Raw genomic sequence first — 18,560 nt, forward strand, 5'->3', positions numbered from 1 at the left:
TGTTTTATACTATGTAGTGATGATGATACAGGTATGTAAAAAGCTGAAACTATTCTGTTCAAATAATTTTTAGTTTAAGAAATTCATAATAGGTTCTATTTTGTTTGTAAAATACATATCAAGTTTGTTGCATTGAGCTCGTAAGTACAATGGTTTGTTGTTAAGGATTATTAATAAGAGTTGATCATTTTTGCGATGAGATGTTAAATAAGAATATTAAATATTAATTATTACAATTCCAGTGTTTTATTGCAACCTATATCCCGAGGTTTCATTCGCAAATATTTTACTTAATGTTAGTGTTAATCAAGTTTAAACTTCATTAACAGGTTTTTTTATTTATTCAGTGGTAAGTGGTAGTAATTTAGTGTGTCAATTATAACATAAGGTTAGCGAAACTTTTTGAAGGAGTATTCTTGCAACAAATGTAATTAAATTGTAAAACTGACATGATTAAAAAGAGCAACTATGGAGTTTCTTGCCGGTTCTTCTCCGTAGATACTGCTTTCCGAATCGGTGGTAAATGTTAAAAATATGTAACTAATGACGTTTTAAAAGTGCTTCTAGAAGAAGTCTAATTGAATAAAATAATGTTTGAGTTTGAGTTTTGAGTTTGAAAATATTGTCGTCTTCATAAGGTTAGCGAAACTTTTTGAAAGAGTATTCTTGCAACGCTATAATTTATTGACTTGTCACCTCTTGTCACGCCTCACTGGACGTGATGAAATGATACTAAACAAAGAGACGAAAAAGTTTATTTCCTAATTTGGCAAGACCTTTGTATTGTTTTTGTGCTATGAGAGAAAGTAAACCAAATATTGCCGATAGTAGAGGCAGTGATAATTCTAGAGATGTGGAATTGCTTGCTATTTTGGAAAGAGAAGAGGTACGTGGAGGTTATTTATTTACTATAGGGATATAGTACAGCTTGTCTCTTGGAAAGAATATTTTCAAACTCATCTGAATCTCTATTAGAAGAGTCTGTGATAAATCGTTCTTACCTTGCGACACAATGATCTGTTAATATGCCTATTTTACAATCATATAGTATAGTAATAGGTTTTAATAACTTTAAAAAAAACCCTACAATGCTTTACTGTTCTTAAGTAATTTATTATTGTTCTGGCTAAAGTTTTTATTCTATAAATTATCACAATTATCATAACATTAGATGCAAGAGCTGCTGAAACAATGTCTAGAACATTTTAGAATGATATTAATGCAAATTTTATAGAAACAATATCCCATGTGGTGGTCGCACGACAGCATCATGCGCACCTTCTACCACCTCCCGAACAAAGCTCTATGGAACTGCTACATTTGCGCCATTGTCCTGGTAGCGTTGGTCTTGGTGGCCACAATGAAGTTGAAGGGAACCGTCGTGGACTGGATATATAACGTGTCATATACGATACATGTATTGGCCATTTTGTGCCAAGTGCTGGGACGATTGCAGTATTCGTATATCGATTTTTGGACCGCTGGTAATTTTGTTTTGTAATATAAAAAGAGGGTTATGTTGTGGATGATGTAGGTATAATACCTTTTTTTAGTTTGCGGGTTTGGAATAATATTTTTCCCAATATTAATTTGTAAAATAATTTGAAAATGAATTTGCCAACAAAAAAAATAGGCGAATAGACAAAAGACAATAGATAAAAAAAGTAGATCTCTCATAACACTGAAACCATTTACAGAAAATCTTAATCAATATACGTTAATTAAAATGATAGGAGTTGTATAAATTTACAGTTAGTTTTCTGATGGATCTGTTCACGTATTCTCACTACATGGTGCAAACGGGTGATTTTGAGCTCTATGAGATTCTCTGCTATTACATGCGCCTGCATAGACCGTTGAGATATCTCTGTAAGTACATAATAAATGAAAACTTGCCTTGAATTTTTCTTTATTTATCTTTTTGAAACATCAAAAAGATAAAGAAAAAGTAGTCTATGAAGATGTCGTGAAGTATATTTTATTGTAACAGCATCTATTGAACTTTTTCTCAGCTAGGTCTACAATATTAGATCTTAGGCTATCTATCCATGAGACAACTACGCCAATATTTTTTTAATTTACAGTAAATTGAAAATTTCCGAAAGACTGAAGGTCCATTCCCGGTTTTTTATAAATACTCGTATTGAATTTAATATTTTTGGTTGTATGGCATTCAAATGCGTTGGTCATGCGTTCGCCCCGGATTGGCGTGAAAGGATGTGGGTTCGAGTCCCGCCTCGTGATCGATTTTTTTCTATTCTTTGTAAAATGAATACTCGTATTCTCTAGTTTTGCTCTACAATCACACCCAATAAAATTTAGTAAAATAGATTTAGTGAGCCATTGCTCGTCTGATAGAAAGTGTGTTAAGAAAAACTTTAATAAGCGTTAAATTTTCCATCAATGATATGATCAAATGCTCTAGGGTCGTTAAACAACGAGAGTATGAAGGGAAGTGTTTTGGGCACTACACTGAAGTACTGCTACATATTCCTTGTATTGAGAGTGACATGGGCTCTCATCTGGTTACGCTTGGGCATTGTTAGTATTTATATTTAACTAGCTTTCCGCCCGCGGCTTCGCCCGCATAGTTCCCATTCCCGTGAGAATTCTGGGATAAACCTATCCTATGTGTTAATTCAAGTTACCCTCTATATGTGTGCTAAATTTTATTGTAATCGTTTCAGTAGTATTTGCGTGAAAGAGTAACAAACATACACATACACATCCATCCTCATAAACTTTCGCATTTATAATATTAGTAGGTTAGGATAGGAAGTAGGATCTATATTAATTCATGACAATTTTGAAATATCACGTTCCAACTTGATTTTGTATTCCAAACGATTGGGTACTCAGACTCCAACAATTATCACTAAAATTTTAAGTCCATCGAGCCTTTCAGAGCATATTTAGAAAATACTTATACATTATATTTATTTACCTACACTAGCTCTCTATCTCCTAAATAGTTTCTACATATTTTAAAATTTATTTTACACAGTTTTCAGAAGTATATACTAGAGAAACAAAAGCCAATGTGCGACAGCTTTATAAACCAGGAAAGAAACAAGCGAGCGAACCAATACAGTTCATAGTCGTCTTTTATATTTTGAATAAGATGTTTATACCAATTGGGTAATGTTCTAACCACAAATTATTTAATAGAATGTTAAAAAAATATGCAGGTGAAAATAACATAAAAATATCATGTAGGTACACCTACAGGTAGCTTTTTTTTTTAATTAACACCCGCCATCTCTGGAAAATAGTCCAGATTCTTTATTTTCTATTTATGTCCATTACAAATAATAAATCATAATGCTTTAAATTCTTCACATTTGCAAGCCAGATATGCTACGGTCTACCGTACAGGTATAACTGCGTCTACCAATCATAGGTAGGCTCAAAATGCTGCACAGCCCACAGGACTATTCCCACACACGTGGACTGTGGACGATGGACCTGTCAGGTATACCGTACCATGTCTGGCAGCCATTAAGAAGATATCTATCCCAGATACCAACAAAATGATAACATGGTGGAATGGTTAAGATACTTGAGAAATCCTAGAGCCGTTTAATATTTTGGTAATGTGTCATCTGTGGTAGAGCTAATAGATGATCGTAGAGTGTACAAGTAAATCCAACTTTATAAGAATGTACTAATAATAGGACATCTGTATTACCAACAAATGACGGGGAACGCATCGCGTCCCTACTAGTTATGCTGACCGGATGCTTCGTGGTGACGGGGGTGGCGGTGGCCTCTCTGTCCCTGGTCATAAGCCTGTATATGAGACCAGAGGAAACTTTCCGATCGAGATATAGACTGATTATCAAGGAAATGGTTAGATCACAACTATTGACACAGAATACTATTATTTGGAATTCTTTTATAGGCAATTTCACTGACTCCATTTAAATTTATTTGTTAGCATACGTATAGCGGAATCTTTCTCCATATCCAAAGGTATAGAGCTAGAACATAATATAACGACATAAAATACTAGAATATGATGTACGAAATCATGAAAAAGATTTGTAGATTTGCAGATCAAGATAATTAGATAATGAACTGGTATCAAGTATCCTATGTGCCATACAATTATTTATTTTGGTATCGTTAACCTATTATTTATTATCTTCAGAAAGACTCCCACGTTCCACCAGGCCTGCGTCACAAAGTGGAGACGTTTTATAAGATGTACTGGCATAAGCAGCGCGCAGTGTCTGCCACACGGCTGCTGCCGATATTTCCGCCTACCCTCGTTGCTACCATTTATACCGATATTTATTTTAGGGCTACGCAAAAGGTAGAGTCCTAAGGTTATTTTCATAACTTTATGAATGCTTATAGAAACTTTTTTTTTGGGTATTGATACACCATTTATTCAAGTTGAGTTATAAGTTTAATTCAAGTTAAATTATTAACAACCTTTATATAATTAATATTTTTACAATTTACCCATAACTTATATGATTTTTGCATCACGTGTTATTATTTACATCCATAGAGTCGTATTCTACGCGAGCTTTCATATCAGTTCTTATCAGAATTGGCGAAGAAAATGCAAACGATTCACTACATACCCGGCGATGCTATAATAAAGCGAAATACTAAGAAATCCTCTATTATTTACGTTACTTATGGTGATGTAGAGGTGAGTAAAAACACAATAAAATTAGTTAAGTACCTATTACAAGTTCTATTACATTCTATTTAGAACGTGGAAGTTTTATAGATGATTCATTTATGAACATGTTTATTGCTGCTCTACATAATAACTCTCATACATAAGTTATTTCCTTGAATTAATAGTGAATAGATTTCCACGTATATATTTTTGTTTATTCAAGGAGCTTAGTCATTCAACGACTATAACACTCAGTGTCCACATAAAGCCACTCCCACAGATGTTAACAGCAGAAGACGACTCGACAGCAATACTGCGTATGACGCGCGGCACGATCCTGTCCCCGTACGCGGGGTGCGTGGTGGCGTGCGGGCGTGCGCACGTGGATATCCGCGCCGCGACTTTCTGTGTCGCGCACGTGCTGCACGCGGCCGAGCTGTGGAGGACGGCGCTGCGGTATGGCCAGGGCAGCGTGATACTGGGCGCGTTCTATGTGAGTGCCATGTGGATATATGAAACAGACGACTGCATGTGTCGAAATGCGGAATTGATGCGATATAGCTAGAGGAAGAGGACCGTGATATTGGGCTCCTTTTCAGTACCTATTGATCACAGATATTTGCCATATTGTCAGAAATATTTTGTGTAACGAAGTACGAAAAGCTTGAAGACTGGACTGTCAAAATGTTAATTTTTTTCAGGATCATTTCGAGAGAGTCAAACGGCACTATTTGTGGAAAAATCCTGAAGTTGCACCGTGTGTACATTTAATTTTATTTTTGTATTTAGAATTCTATCCCAAAATTAAAACAATCACAAAAAATACTATTTTGTCTGTGTCCAGATTCAAGAGCAGTATTTTGCATTTCAAAAGGAAATTATTAGAGTTGAAAAAAGATAAGGATGAGAACGAATTGCCTCAGCTTGCGAAGACAGACGTGATGATGGAAATTGCTGGATCTTATGTGATGAGAAATGTAAGCTATGATACGAAACTATGTAGTGCTATACCACGTTATACGTAAAAAGTAGGCTGGAGACCCAGATTCTTTTTTAACATGTATAGTTTTCATTTTTTTCTTTCTGGTACATTACTCATATTCATAATCAATTTCCTTACATCTGTCTTAGTTGAATAAACACCAATTTATTTAAATTTACATTTTAAATGACCTTCCCGATTCAATAGTATTTATCCATGCTTATCAACATCAACATCAACATCAACAATATTATAATACGAGTAAACCACCTTTTTTATCTTTTATTTAGCGACATAGACCATGCTCCTACTCTCTATCTACGTCAAATTATGATGTAAAATAAATATTAAATGATAAATAAATACCTACCTCAGAGGGCAGACGCATCTCTCACGGAGGAATCCGACGCGATATGCCTCCGCACAACGTTCCCTTGCATCCTGCAGCCATCATCCTCGCTGCTGGTGGCCTGGCACTCGTTCGTCACTTGCTTGATATTAGCTGTTTGTATTGTACGTATTGGATTTTTATCTGGTATAGATTATAGAGAGTAACTATCGAGTACTTTGGAATTTTTTTTGCTCAAAGTGTTAGATCAACTTCTTTGAGCAAAGCAACTTGCCAACCAATGGTAGATCAAAAAAAATTGTTATTCATAAACTGTCTACAGGTTGCATCATAATTAACTAACTGGTAAAATAGATTTTCCGTGTTTTTTGCTAAATTTATGGAAAATAAAGGGAAAATAAGAATATTGTACAATAGAAAGATTTTGAATTCATGAATCAATAAAATTTATTTTTTAGATATGTTATGATATCTGATATCGGGTTCAATATATAATTTTAGACTCATCCGTACTATATGGTGTACAAGAAAGAGATTCCAATAGGATTCCGATTTTACGACTACGCCGTGACCACCGTTTTCATATTCGACCTAATAGTCCACCTGTCCACTGGAGATAATGTTGAAGATGGTTATTTATTTTTCATTTTTAGAATATTATTAGCGTAGTTGTTTGAGGCAATTAGAAAACCCTCTCAGATTAACATTTGCTGCTTCCTGAAAAACATCACCCCTTTAAAATGACCAAGTGATCCGTTATTTTTGACATTTTAAATTGGGAACATTATTCTTTAACAGTTTTCTCTTCTTCAACATTTTTTAACTAGGTGTACCGATAACTCTTGCGCAGACAGCGTCCCAACAGGCACGAAGCCGTTGGTTTCTTCTCGACGTGCTTGCTACTTTACCCATTTTTGAGTTCATAAAAGATGGCCATTTTGCTGGAATGAACAAAGTCGCTCGATTACATAAGGTACCTAATCAAAAAACAACTAATTATTTATGTTAGTGAACTTAGCAGATCATTTTTAGCAGATCAAAAAAAAAATGTGAGTTCTTATCGCGTGCAGTTGAGTTCTACAGTTCCTGATACTTTTTAGAAATAGTTCTGGCGTTTTTACCTTAAAAAACGACATTTGAAAAAATGATCTGCCAATTTCCCGTAGCAGATCATTTTTAGCAGATCAAAAAAAAATGTGAGTTCTTATCGCGTGCAGTTGAGTTCTACAGTTCCTGATACTTTTTAGAAATAGTTCTGGCGTTTTTACCTTAAAAAACGACATTTGAAAAAATGATCTGCCAACTTCCCGTAGTAGATAATTTTTAGCAGATCAAAAAAAATGTGAGTTCTTATCGCGTGCAGTTGAGTTCTACAGTTCCTGATACTTTTTAGAAATACTCGCGTAAAATGAAACACTAGAAAATTTATTTATGTCATATTTCATCACGCCGTAGCACCATGCCGTAGCAGCATGCCGTAGCATCACGCCGTAGCATCACGCCGTAGTATCATGCCGTAGCATCATGCCGTAGCTTCATGGCGTAGCATCATGCCGTAGCATCATGCCGAAGCATCACGCCGTAGCATTACGCCGTAGCATCACGCCATAGCATCACGCCGTAGCATCATGCCGTAGCATCACGCCGTAGCATCATGCCGTAGCATCACGCCGTAGAATCACAGCGTAGCATCACGCCGTAGCATCACGTCGTAGCATCACGTCGTAGCATTACGTCTTAGCATCACGTTAAGCCGGGTCCAGGTCGGGTTTTTTCAAATGTCGTTTGTTAAGGTAAAAACGCCAGAACTATTTCTAAAAAGTATCAGGAACTGTAGAACTCAACTGCACGCGATAAGAACTCACATTTTTTTTTGATCTGCTAAAAATGATCTGCTACGGGAAGTTGGCAGATCATTTTTTCAAATGTCGTTTTTTAAGGTAAAAACGCCAGAACTATTTCTAAAAAGTATCAGGAACTGTAGAACTCAACTGCACGCGATAAGAACTCACATTTTTTTTTGATCTGCTAAAAAGGATCTGCTAAGTTCACTATCATCAATTATTTTATATTCCGAGACCTTTTAATTAATTTTGCTATTTTCCCTTGCCCAACTACTTTACTTATCGATTTTATTTGCATAAATGTAGATTTTTACGTACCTTTCGTGCTATGCCTAAAGTCTCACTAAGATGTAGAGCCGCTCGATTTTAGCTGGTGGTAAATTTTTTTATCAAGCGTGTCGTCAACGAAATATCCGCTATATCTGAACCATTTATAAACCTCGACATGAAACATTAATTATATTGCAGTACGCCTACGCCACATAAAGCAGAAGGAACAATCCTTAGTTAAATGGTTAAAAATTTGTAGTTCTCTATAGATGCCATAAAAATTATAGTATCTACATGCAGGTGTTCCGCATGCTCAAAGCCGTGGAGGACGAGTGCGTGTACCACAGCAACCTGCTGCGCTTCTTCTCCTATTCCTTGCTGCTTCTGATCGCCTGCTACTTGCTAGCCGCCCTGCAGCAGGGCTTTATGTGCTATGGGTCTGTTTACGATGCTCTAGTTCTACTTGTGATTAAATTGAATTATGCTAATGCCAATAATGGTGTAATTTTTCGAACCATGCAGGGTCAAGGACAGCTTATTTTTAACATGTCGTGCTCATGATTTTAGAAATAAATTAAAATTTGGACATAAAATTATTACCTATAATGACACAATGCTTTTATTTAAATAAGATTATATTTTGATAAATTTCTCACTGATGAAAGAAATAGTTATCGTATAGGAGCTACCAACGTTGACAAGAGAGAATTTTAGTATAGTTGGTTCTTTGATATACTGTTTCTCTTCCTATTTCGGTTAGAGTCCGGGCTGTCTGGCTGGCCGCAGTGGTTGCGTTTATTAGTGCGCATCTTATCTGCACAGGAAAATATCCGTAATTTAAAGTCATTTTTTAACGCGTAATTTTTAATCTTTTGCCTATAGATAGATCCATCAGACATATTTTTTTTATTGCAAGACGTTTTTTTCGTTGTTAAATAAGTGCCAGACGCAATTTTTTATTTCAAAATCATTAAAATGTCATCGAAATAAGTGAAATTCCATCGAAATTCCATTCCAGAAATTACGCGTTAATAAATGACTTTAAATTACGGATATTTTCCTGTGCGCACTAATAAACGCAACCACTACCGCCAGCCAGACAGCCCGGACTCTAACCGAAATAGCAAGAGAAACAGTAAATCAAAAACCCAACTATACTAAAATGACTATTTTTAAAACGTTAATAGCTCCCGTACCATTATTAAAATCTTACATTAGATTCTTCTTTCTTCAGAAGATTCTCCGTTTCCGGGGCCAACTCCCCACTACCCAGACTATCAAAAATTATCAATAAATACAGTGATAAAATCGACATCTTCTTCCATACACCCAACAAGCTCCGTTCTATAGTGAAGGATATACAAAAATTGAAACCTTAAATTGTTGTCATCATCTATCATCTGTTAATTAAAAATTCTTATTCTTTTAATAATAAAAATAATTTTGTATTATACTCTTAAGAATAGCTCTGTATAATTGGCGCATGCTGTGTTGACCTCTAATTATTTGTTACTTTATCGCAAGAACTATATGTTATATAATAATTATTATATTAAGGAATCATTGTAAACAAATGTTGGTTGACCAAATAAATAAATAAATAAAATAAAAATAAATAAAGAAGAGTAGAATTGAATAATTAAGGCTAGATTTATTAAACAGTTTCTCTACTCATTGTAACATTCAGTTTCGGCTACTGCCTCGTGAAGAATATAACACACTCGCCATTCTGGAATGCTGAGCCACTGGACGATACAGTCGAGAGCAGACTCACGTTCAGCCTCTACTGGTCCATATCAATGATTACTTTTACATGTATGTACTAAGTACTAGTAACTACATTTAAATGTTCAAATACAGATGTTGTAATTTGTACCACACTTTTATGTAGGACGTATAAAGTGTTCAAAAATTCTGCACAGGTAGTTAATTATAGATACTGTTTTTTAAAAACAACATGAACCACGTAAAGGCAAAAATATAAAAGTGGTGGATACAAATGATAGCTCCAAGCAATGTTAGTTAATTTTTTTAAGCCCATTGGAACCTTCAGAATCATAATTTGTCCAGAATAACAAATTTACGACGTAATTGCATATAAAATAGAATAATGTCCCAATCATTAGCTTTTAAAAGGAATATAATAACTCCCAAAAACTTCCCAGCACATATGGAAGATTTCGGCACTGGGAATGAAGAAAATGTTATCTTCATCATGCTGGTACTCGAGCTGTGTATAGTTTTACACATCTTCATGGAAGCTGTCTATTCTGCTACTATTATGGTCACTACTGCTATGAGGTCTGGTTCTTCCTCTTCTCTATTCTCTTCCTCTTCCTTGTATATTCTTCTTATAATATAACTCCAATCCATCCATCCATTCAATCCATTTCAATTGATTCAGCATTTTAGGTGAAAATGTAAAGTAATTTCAAAAATAATAAAAATTAGTTAAATTTTAGTTTTTTTAGTTAATTAATCAAATATGTTCCAGAGAGAATTATGACGCATGTATTGAAAATGTGACAAACTTTTTGAGACGTAATGAGGTCGAACCAATTCTGATACACCGCTTCAAATCTTATTTGGAACTCTGCTGGTATACCGATAAGGTGAAAATATAATCATAATGGTAATGGTGTCGTATTGATAAGGGTATATTGAGAAACAAATAAGTGTGGCACTAGCCACACACATTTGCCACTAGGCCATAATGATGGGTGTAAAATTATTGCGTAATCTTGCAGTTGTATTTTATTAAAATTTGAAATTAAGTATATTTTGTGACAAACAGGCATATTCTATGACGAATAAGAGGAAGTCGATATTCCACGACTTGCCACCACACGTGCACCAAGACATAGTGACGAGGCAGAGGAGTAAATACATGCTGTGCATACCGTTTATGAAGGTAAGTTATAGAGTATACAGGGTGTAATCGTTAAGTGTGCACAGGCGATTTTTCCGTAATTATTACAGATATCAAAAAACTTTAAACTAATATCGAAAGTACTTAACCTAAGGAGTAAAATGGCCATAATAATTTTTTAAAAATAAAACGAGAAATATCTAAAAAATTAACTTGAAACCCTCCCATACATTTAGTATGAGATACGAATATCCCATGTACATTTAATATGAAATATTTTAGCTTTCTTTTTCTTTTTTGGTTTTCTGCTTTAATTACTTCGCAAATTTGAAGTGGCATTTTCCACGCTTTTTCCGGACATTTTCACGCATTTTCCGGATATTTTCCGGACATTTTCACGGATTTTCCGGATATTTTCCAGGGATTTTCCAGGCATTTTCCACGGTTTTTCCGGAATTTTCCACGCATTTTCCGGATATTTGGCAGACATTTACCAGGCATTTTCCGGATATTTTCCGGACATTTTCACGCATTATCCGGATATTTTCCGGACATTTTCACGCATTTTCCGGATATTTTCCGGACATTTTCACGCATTTTCCGGATATTTTCCGGACATTTTCACGCATTTTCCGGATATTTTCCAGACATTTTCCGGATATTTTCCGGACATTTTCACGCATTTTCCGGATATTTTCCGGACATTTTCACGCATTTTCCGGATATTTTCCAGGCATTTTCCACGGTTTTTCCGGAATTTTCCACGCATTTTCCGGATATTTTCCAGACATTTTCCAGGTATTTTCCGGTTATTTTCCGGGAATCTCCCAGGCAATTTTCGGGGATTTTCCGAGCATTTTCCACGCTTCTCCCGGACATTTTCACGCATTTTCCGCATATTTTCCGGACATTTTCACGCATTTTCCAGGGATTTTCCAGGCAGGTTCCACGGGTTTTCCGGAAATTTCCACGCATTTTCCGGATATTTTCCAGACATTTCCCAGGCATTTTCCGGTTATTTTCCGGGAATTTCCACGCATTTTCTGGATATTTTCCAGACATTTCCCAGGCATTTTCCGGTTATTTCCCGGGGATTTTTCAGACATTTTCCAGACGTTTACAGGCTATGTCAGGGAAATTTCCGGAAAATGCCTGGTAAATATCTGGAAAATACCCGGAAAATGCGTGAAAATGTACGGAAAATGCGTGGAAATGTCCGGAAAAACGTGGAAAATGTCACTTCAAATTTGCGAAGTAATTAAAGCAGAAAACCAAAAAAAGAAAAAGAAAGCTAAAATCTTTCATATTAAATGTATATGGGATATTCATATTTCATACTTAATGTATGGGAGGGTTTAAAGATAATTTTTTTGATATTTCTCGATTTATTTTTAAAAATTTATTACCGCCATTTTACTCATTAGGTTAAGTACTTTCGATATCAGTTTAAAGTTTTTTGTTATCTGTAATACTTACGGAAAAATCGCCTGTGCACACTTAACGATTACACCCTGTATAGAGGTGTTCTGAATGCTTCGTAATAACAGAAGATTTCAATTTAAAAGAGCATTTTTTATAAATAATATGTACATGTTTGTCATTATTTTTTTTAATGGCTGGATTTTGACGAACTTGTTCCTGGATGTTCTAGATTCTTTACATTCATCTCAATTTCGATCTTAAAATAAACTTACTGATATGTTTAAAATCAATTTTAGTTCCTTCATAAAGAAGAATTGAAGACCATATCGTCAAACGCGCGGCTTTTCTGTTCATGTCCAAATGAAATACTTCTGAGCACTGGGGACATGTCCAATGAGATGTACGTCATCAAGCAGGGCATTTGTGAGGTAAACTGTTAATTTCGAAGAGGTTGAGATTGTGTTTGAAAATTATTTCAAACTCGGCTGCTTTCGCGTGGTCCTTGGATAGAGCCTTAGTGCTATTGTTAAATGATAAATAAGTTTTAACTAACTAAATTCGAAAAACAATAATAAGTTACCTAACATTAATAAATAAGTTCCTTATTAAAATCTATTAGATGATTGATTATGAATTTATTGTCCAGCAATGTAACAATAAAAAAAAACATCAAAGTATAAGAGTAGTGGTAGTACTGCGTATATGCTAATATTTTTTGCTATAAAGGTACTGTGTCCAGTTACCAAGACGGTGGTTGGAGAGTTATCTGCCAGAAATCATTTTGGAGTTGTCGCTTGTTTGTTGCGTATGTACATTTTTAAATTATGCAGAAATAAATGTTTCAAAATCGATTTATTACTACTGAATAACACATCTAATAAACGTTAATAGATTTAAAGGATTCCTTTGTTCCCTAGATTGCTTTTATTCGTCCAAAATTTAATTAACTTAAGAAAAAGAAGGGAACAAAGGGGTTTTCAATTTTTGGAAATTTTCCCAGGATTACCAACCTTTTACACAATTCGAGCTGTGACGCACGTGCAAGTATTTTCTCTATCACGGAAGTATTTGCTAAACGTTATCGAGATACCGCAGATAAAGGATGCAATTGATCACGTCAAAGAATTGCCTGTGAGATATTTTATTACATTCCTTCAAATGCTTTTGATTTAAATATACCATTATTTTCAACCAGAGTGAAAAGAGCTTTTTCTTATTTATCATAACTAGGCGATTGGAAATTACATTGTAAAATGCAATTAAAACAAACCAGGAATGGTTTTCATAGCAAATGGCGCCTCTATTGTAGCTTAAATTTTTGCTTCATTTTTAATTCCAGGGGAAGGCTCTTTAAATTTGTCCTATTTTCCGAGACGCCCTTTTTTGTCTTATTTACCAAACATTTGTCGACATACTGTTATAATTATGAATTATATCTCAGGAATACGAGTATTTACAAACCCCGTTCCCACCCTTCGTTTGGTACGAGCCCGCGCCACCCACGCCTTGTGTGGAGCGCTTCCCATTGCCGAGGAAACATGAGAAAGATTTCGCGTTCCTGCATCCTTTTAATAGACTTGGCTTCTTGTCTGTACTGAGGTACGAATAAGCACTGACAGATAGATATCTAGAATACAGAATACCATATAGAATACCTACATTTGTAGTTGTAGTAAACTTAATTCAGATGTCTACGTTTTAAACATATCCTTTATTCAATTCTAACAACTTAATCTTAATTCTTTACCTATTTAGTTTTTAGCATGCGTAGGTACACTATGCTGATATAATATGTCCTAACCTAAACTGCTAAAATATACAGACAAAATATCATGTTTTCCAAATATTATCTATTACTTGATTAAAATTCTGTTTCTCACTATATGTTTCAAAAGCCTTCAACAAATAACAATAGATACATCTTCCCACGCTTCACGATCCGCCCTGACGGGCCCTACCTCGCCCGCTACGAGTGGCTGCGCGCCACGTGCGCGCTGCTCAGCGCCGCGCTGTTCCCCGCGTACGCGTACCTCAAGGAGTATTGGGGCTTCGTCGAGCCCGTGGGCAACGTGCTCGATCTGGCCGCTTATCTGGATATGTGAGTATTGATACATTAACTTTTTTGATTCTATTAGGATATAAGAGAACAGTTCACAGATAGAGAGAAGAGTCGTATGGTATAGCTATATACGCCGTGCAGTGGCAACATAAAATTACTTAAAACTACGCCCCATATGAACTATTTAGTAGAGAGTCATCATATTTTAAAACTAGAACAATTTTATATAAATCACACCTGTAATTAAAAATAAAAAGTGTGCTACCCTAGATTGCAACGAATCCTCGTGGGCTACTACAACGAAAAGGGCCTGCTAGTGTACCACCCCGCAAGCACGGCGGCTCACTATTTGAAGGGCACCTTCCTGATTGACCTGCTTGCCTGTCTGCCGCTTGAAAAACTGGAGCTGAACGTTAAGGAAACGTATGGTAGCGTATTTTATCTACTGTCTTTCATTGTTAGCAGACTGGTAACTGGTTTGATGAATACCATCCGCTTTAAAAAAGGATTAATATTGATAACGATGATCTAACAGACGAGAATCTATTTGGTATTAAATCTATATATTTTAGAATTGGTCACGTTTCGTGAGAAATTTCAATAATTTTCACGTTGAGAAGACTTTCGGAATAATTTTAGCGCCTTGGACATTGAGATATTAAAAGGTTAGGTTAACTTGGAGATTGACATATTAATAGGTTAGGTTAACTAATTTTGTCAACGATTGTGCTTGATCTTGTAATAAAAGCTTTGTTTCTGGTACAGAGGGTCAATACCATCTGCGGCCCATGTCACAGTACTTGTGTCTGAACCGTTTGATCCAGCTCTACCGGACGCCCAGTGCACTCATCAGCCTTAAGGGCTATGTTAGACGGGACATTATTATTGTGTATGTATCCCAACGAATACATTCCTAAACTCTTCCTCCATCAGATTACCTTTACCACTCACCCTTTAATATTCTTTCTTATGATTTGCATTAAATCATTTAAAATATTCAAATCTACAACTACATCTTTAAAATAATCACCGAATATTCTGGATATTGTTCTTGTTTTGTTTATATTGAAAATATAATAAACGGTCTTTTAAAAAAGTAACAGCTAAGATATAGTCGGCTGATTTTGATAAAATGATTCTATATTCACATAAAGCACATATTGTTTCCTTCAAAAAATTCAAAAATTCAAAATTATTTATTTCTTTCCTTTACATTAGGTCTTAAACAAATTTGTAATTGGAACACTCCTAGTAAGCAAATAAAATGCTTGTGTCAGGAGGTTCCGCTCTTCCTTAACACTATTACAGAAACAGAAATAAAACAAACTTCATTCCTTCATTTTGCATTAAATTGTTTACCAGTTTGAAAGCGATCCCGCCGTTTCTGGCACTATTGAACGTGCTGACCTGCCTCATCATCTTTAACTCTGTTAAATTGCTTGAGTGTAAAGAGGGTAAAAAATTCATACCTTTCAATGACGATGGTGGATCGTGGATATATTTGTATCAGAATGTGTGTGAGTTACATTTCTTTATAACTCAACCCATAGTAATAGTTACATTATTTTGTAAATGCTTTTGAATCACACGATCTTAATTCATCAGATTACAATATTAATTAGAATAGAATGTAATATTTAAATCAGATAGAAATAGCTGGAATAATTCAAATAACTTTTTTAGATTTCTAAATCTTAAAATCCTAATTGACGACCATCTCCTTGGTACTTTTGATAGCATAGCGATTAGCGTTGAACCGTTAAGCACTGAATCTCCCTTTGAGTGTGGTAAATAAAATAAAAAAAACTCTGTCAAGACGGAAGGCTAAATCTATTTGCCACATCCATAAAGTTACACGTGATTTCACAAGAATATTGAATTTGAATACAGTCCGTTTCAATATAACCGAGAATCCTTGGAACCTGCACTTGGCGTCGTACTTCTGGGCGGTGTACGAGACCACCAGCACGGGTTACGGCACGTTCAACCCGACCAACTTCTCGCTGATGAGGATTCTTATCGCTGGCATGATTATTGGTTAGCATTAAAGAAAAACTGATTCTATGTATTCTTAGAAATAATTGTTGAGGTCTTATGTAGATATTGAGAGAAATTCCTTGCTTGATGGCTGTATGGTGAAAAGAATGTTAATCAATTGGTAGAGTGAACTATGCTGATAATGGCAATGGTCAATTGGCAATGGAATGACCATTATTCTTGTGACATTAGGTTTCGTCGCTTAACAAATCTTTTCCTTGTAAATTAAAGCTAATTAGGAGTTTACTTCAAAATTTGAAAATTTAAAACTTATATAGCTTTATTTTAATAAATATAGCCCAAAGATGTTTTCCAGGAGCGATGATAACAACATACTTCTCTGTGCGGATAATCAGCACGCGCTCAAACGTCAACAAGTCACTGGCGTCGTTCCAGCAGCACATGAAGGACATCGCTCGGTTCATGAAGCGGGAGAACTTGGATCCCCAGCTTAAGGAGTAATGAGAATTGATTTTAGTTAATTGGAGAAAAAAATATATTTACAATGTTGTGTATTTAATATCGGGTTATCTATTTCACAAATTGAAAGAAAGGCTAGAATAGTCTACAGACTTGTTGAATCGTAATAAAATTGGACCTCTTTGTAATGTCAGAATTAGATATAGCTTATTATGCATTTATCAGCTTGATAGCATATCGTATTTATAAAAAAAACTACAATTAAACCTATTCGTCAGGCTTGCTGTCTTTTCTCACTAATCATCGAAACTGCCAGACTAATAATTAAATGTACCTCCTCCAGTAGATACATTACAGGGGATAAAAATACCCTATTAACTAATTTGACCTTTGCAATTCAGACAAGTGCTCGAGTATTACAAGCACAAGTGGGACAGAATGGCGGGCATGGACTACCGGAAAGTGCTGAAACTGTGCGATCAAATTACATTACGCACGGATGCTATATTGCACATCTATGGACCTACGTTCTCTAAGGTTTTTATCCAATGAATCCTAATTATCATGAACATCATCCTATATGATTACCTCCCACACACACCTGTCTTAAATATATAAACTTATTACTTATACCATTATGATATAGTCCATCTTGCTACGCTGCCTTTAGTTAATTATTTGACAGTTATTATTTACTGTGTTAAGCAGAATGGCATCATTTAATGCATAGAATAGCGGCTGCCTATTAAAAGGTAATTTTTTTTTTTACTTTTAGTGTCCCATAGTAAACAAATGTGAAGTATCCCTATTACGAATGATCGGTCGAGCTGTGCGCACGCTACATTTTCTAAAGGATACTAAAATTATTTCCCGTGACGACATCGTGACGGACCTGTATTTCGTTGACCAAGGCGTGCTTGAAGTACGATATGAAGATATGGAGAGTGTTCAGTTGGGGAAAGGAAGGTTAGTATTGGGAACAATGAGACAAATATAGTTAAAAAGCGTCTTCAACTAGATGACAATATGAATACAATTTTAATTTGAACACTACATAGAGCAAGCTAAATGGGGAAAGCTAATTTAATCTTTGAAATGACACTAACATTTCTCTTCTTCTTCGAAATATTACGTATACTACGTGGAATTTCCTTTAGAATGAAGATTTTTTGTTCAGATTTGTGTTATATTAATTATTTATTCCAATGAAATATAATTCAGATTCAATCTTTATTTATCAGCATTTTTGGGAACTTAAGCTATGTGGAATCTATCCGGTCCCCAGTCGAAGTAATATCCATCAGCCAAGTGCATCTTCTACATATAAATACAATAATATTCCATGGCATTATTGCTGATTTTCCAATTGCCATTGACGAATTAATGGCTCGTTTAAAGTATAGTCAGGTAAAGATAGAAAACAAACTTAATTGAGATTAATCTAATAGAATATGTTTTCTTACAATTTGTAAAGACCCTTATCTGCTAATCTTTTTTCAGCATTACGTCATTGGTTTGGAGGAAATTATAAAACCAGATAAAAAAGAACTCTCAACTTACCATATGGTCAGGCTTGGCCAAAGATTCCTCAATTACACCCTCCAAAAGATATCTTTAGTTCAAATTTACTTAATAACGATATCTCTTGCGTGCATCTACACCGATGTATACA

The 18,560-nt window shown here is 35.1% G+C and overlaps 1 protein-coding gene across 1 annotated transcript; it reads left to right on the forward strand.

Annotated features, from left to right (window-relative positions):
* Positions 1-796: 796 nt before the first annotated feature.
* Positions 797-18,552, forward strand: LOC149910761 (uncharacterized). The gene is given in 32 exon segments (XM_090109694.1): positions 797-886; positions 1,235-1,484; positions 1,753-1,869; positions 2,426-2,541; positions 3,005-3,138; positions 3,675-3,849; positions 4,151-4,315; positions 4,517-4,663; positions 4,917-5,129; positions 5,338-5,393; positions 5,481-5,613; positions 5,994-6,131; positions 6,469-6,598; positions 6,795-6,940; positions 8,382-8,518; positions 9,769-9,896; positions 10,247-10,382; positions 10,576-10,693; positions 10,876-10,992; positions 12,669-12,800; positions 13,099-13,198; positions 13,373-13,503; positions 13,814-13,971; positions 14,288-14,470; positions 14,702-14,859; positions 15,197-15,320; positions 15,794-15,922; positions 16,302-16,468; positions 16,785-16,926; positions 17,290-17,425; positions 17,664-17,854; positions 18,389-18,552. Coding segments are annotated over 32 exon segments (4,428 nt in total). The 3' UTR covers positions 18,420-18,552.
* Positions 18,553-18,560: the final 8 nt, after the last annotated feature.

Source organism: Colias eurytheme, chromosome 2 (assembly GCF_061535395.1).
Source record: "Colias eurytheme isolate Ceu_HAF_F1 chromosome 2, ilColEury1 Martin Lab GWU primary, whole genome shotgun sequence".
NCBI classification, from domain to species: Eukaryota; Metazoa; Arthropoda; class Insecta; order Lepidoptera; family Pieridae; genus Colias; species Colias eurytheme.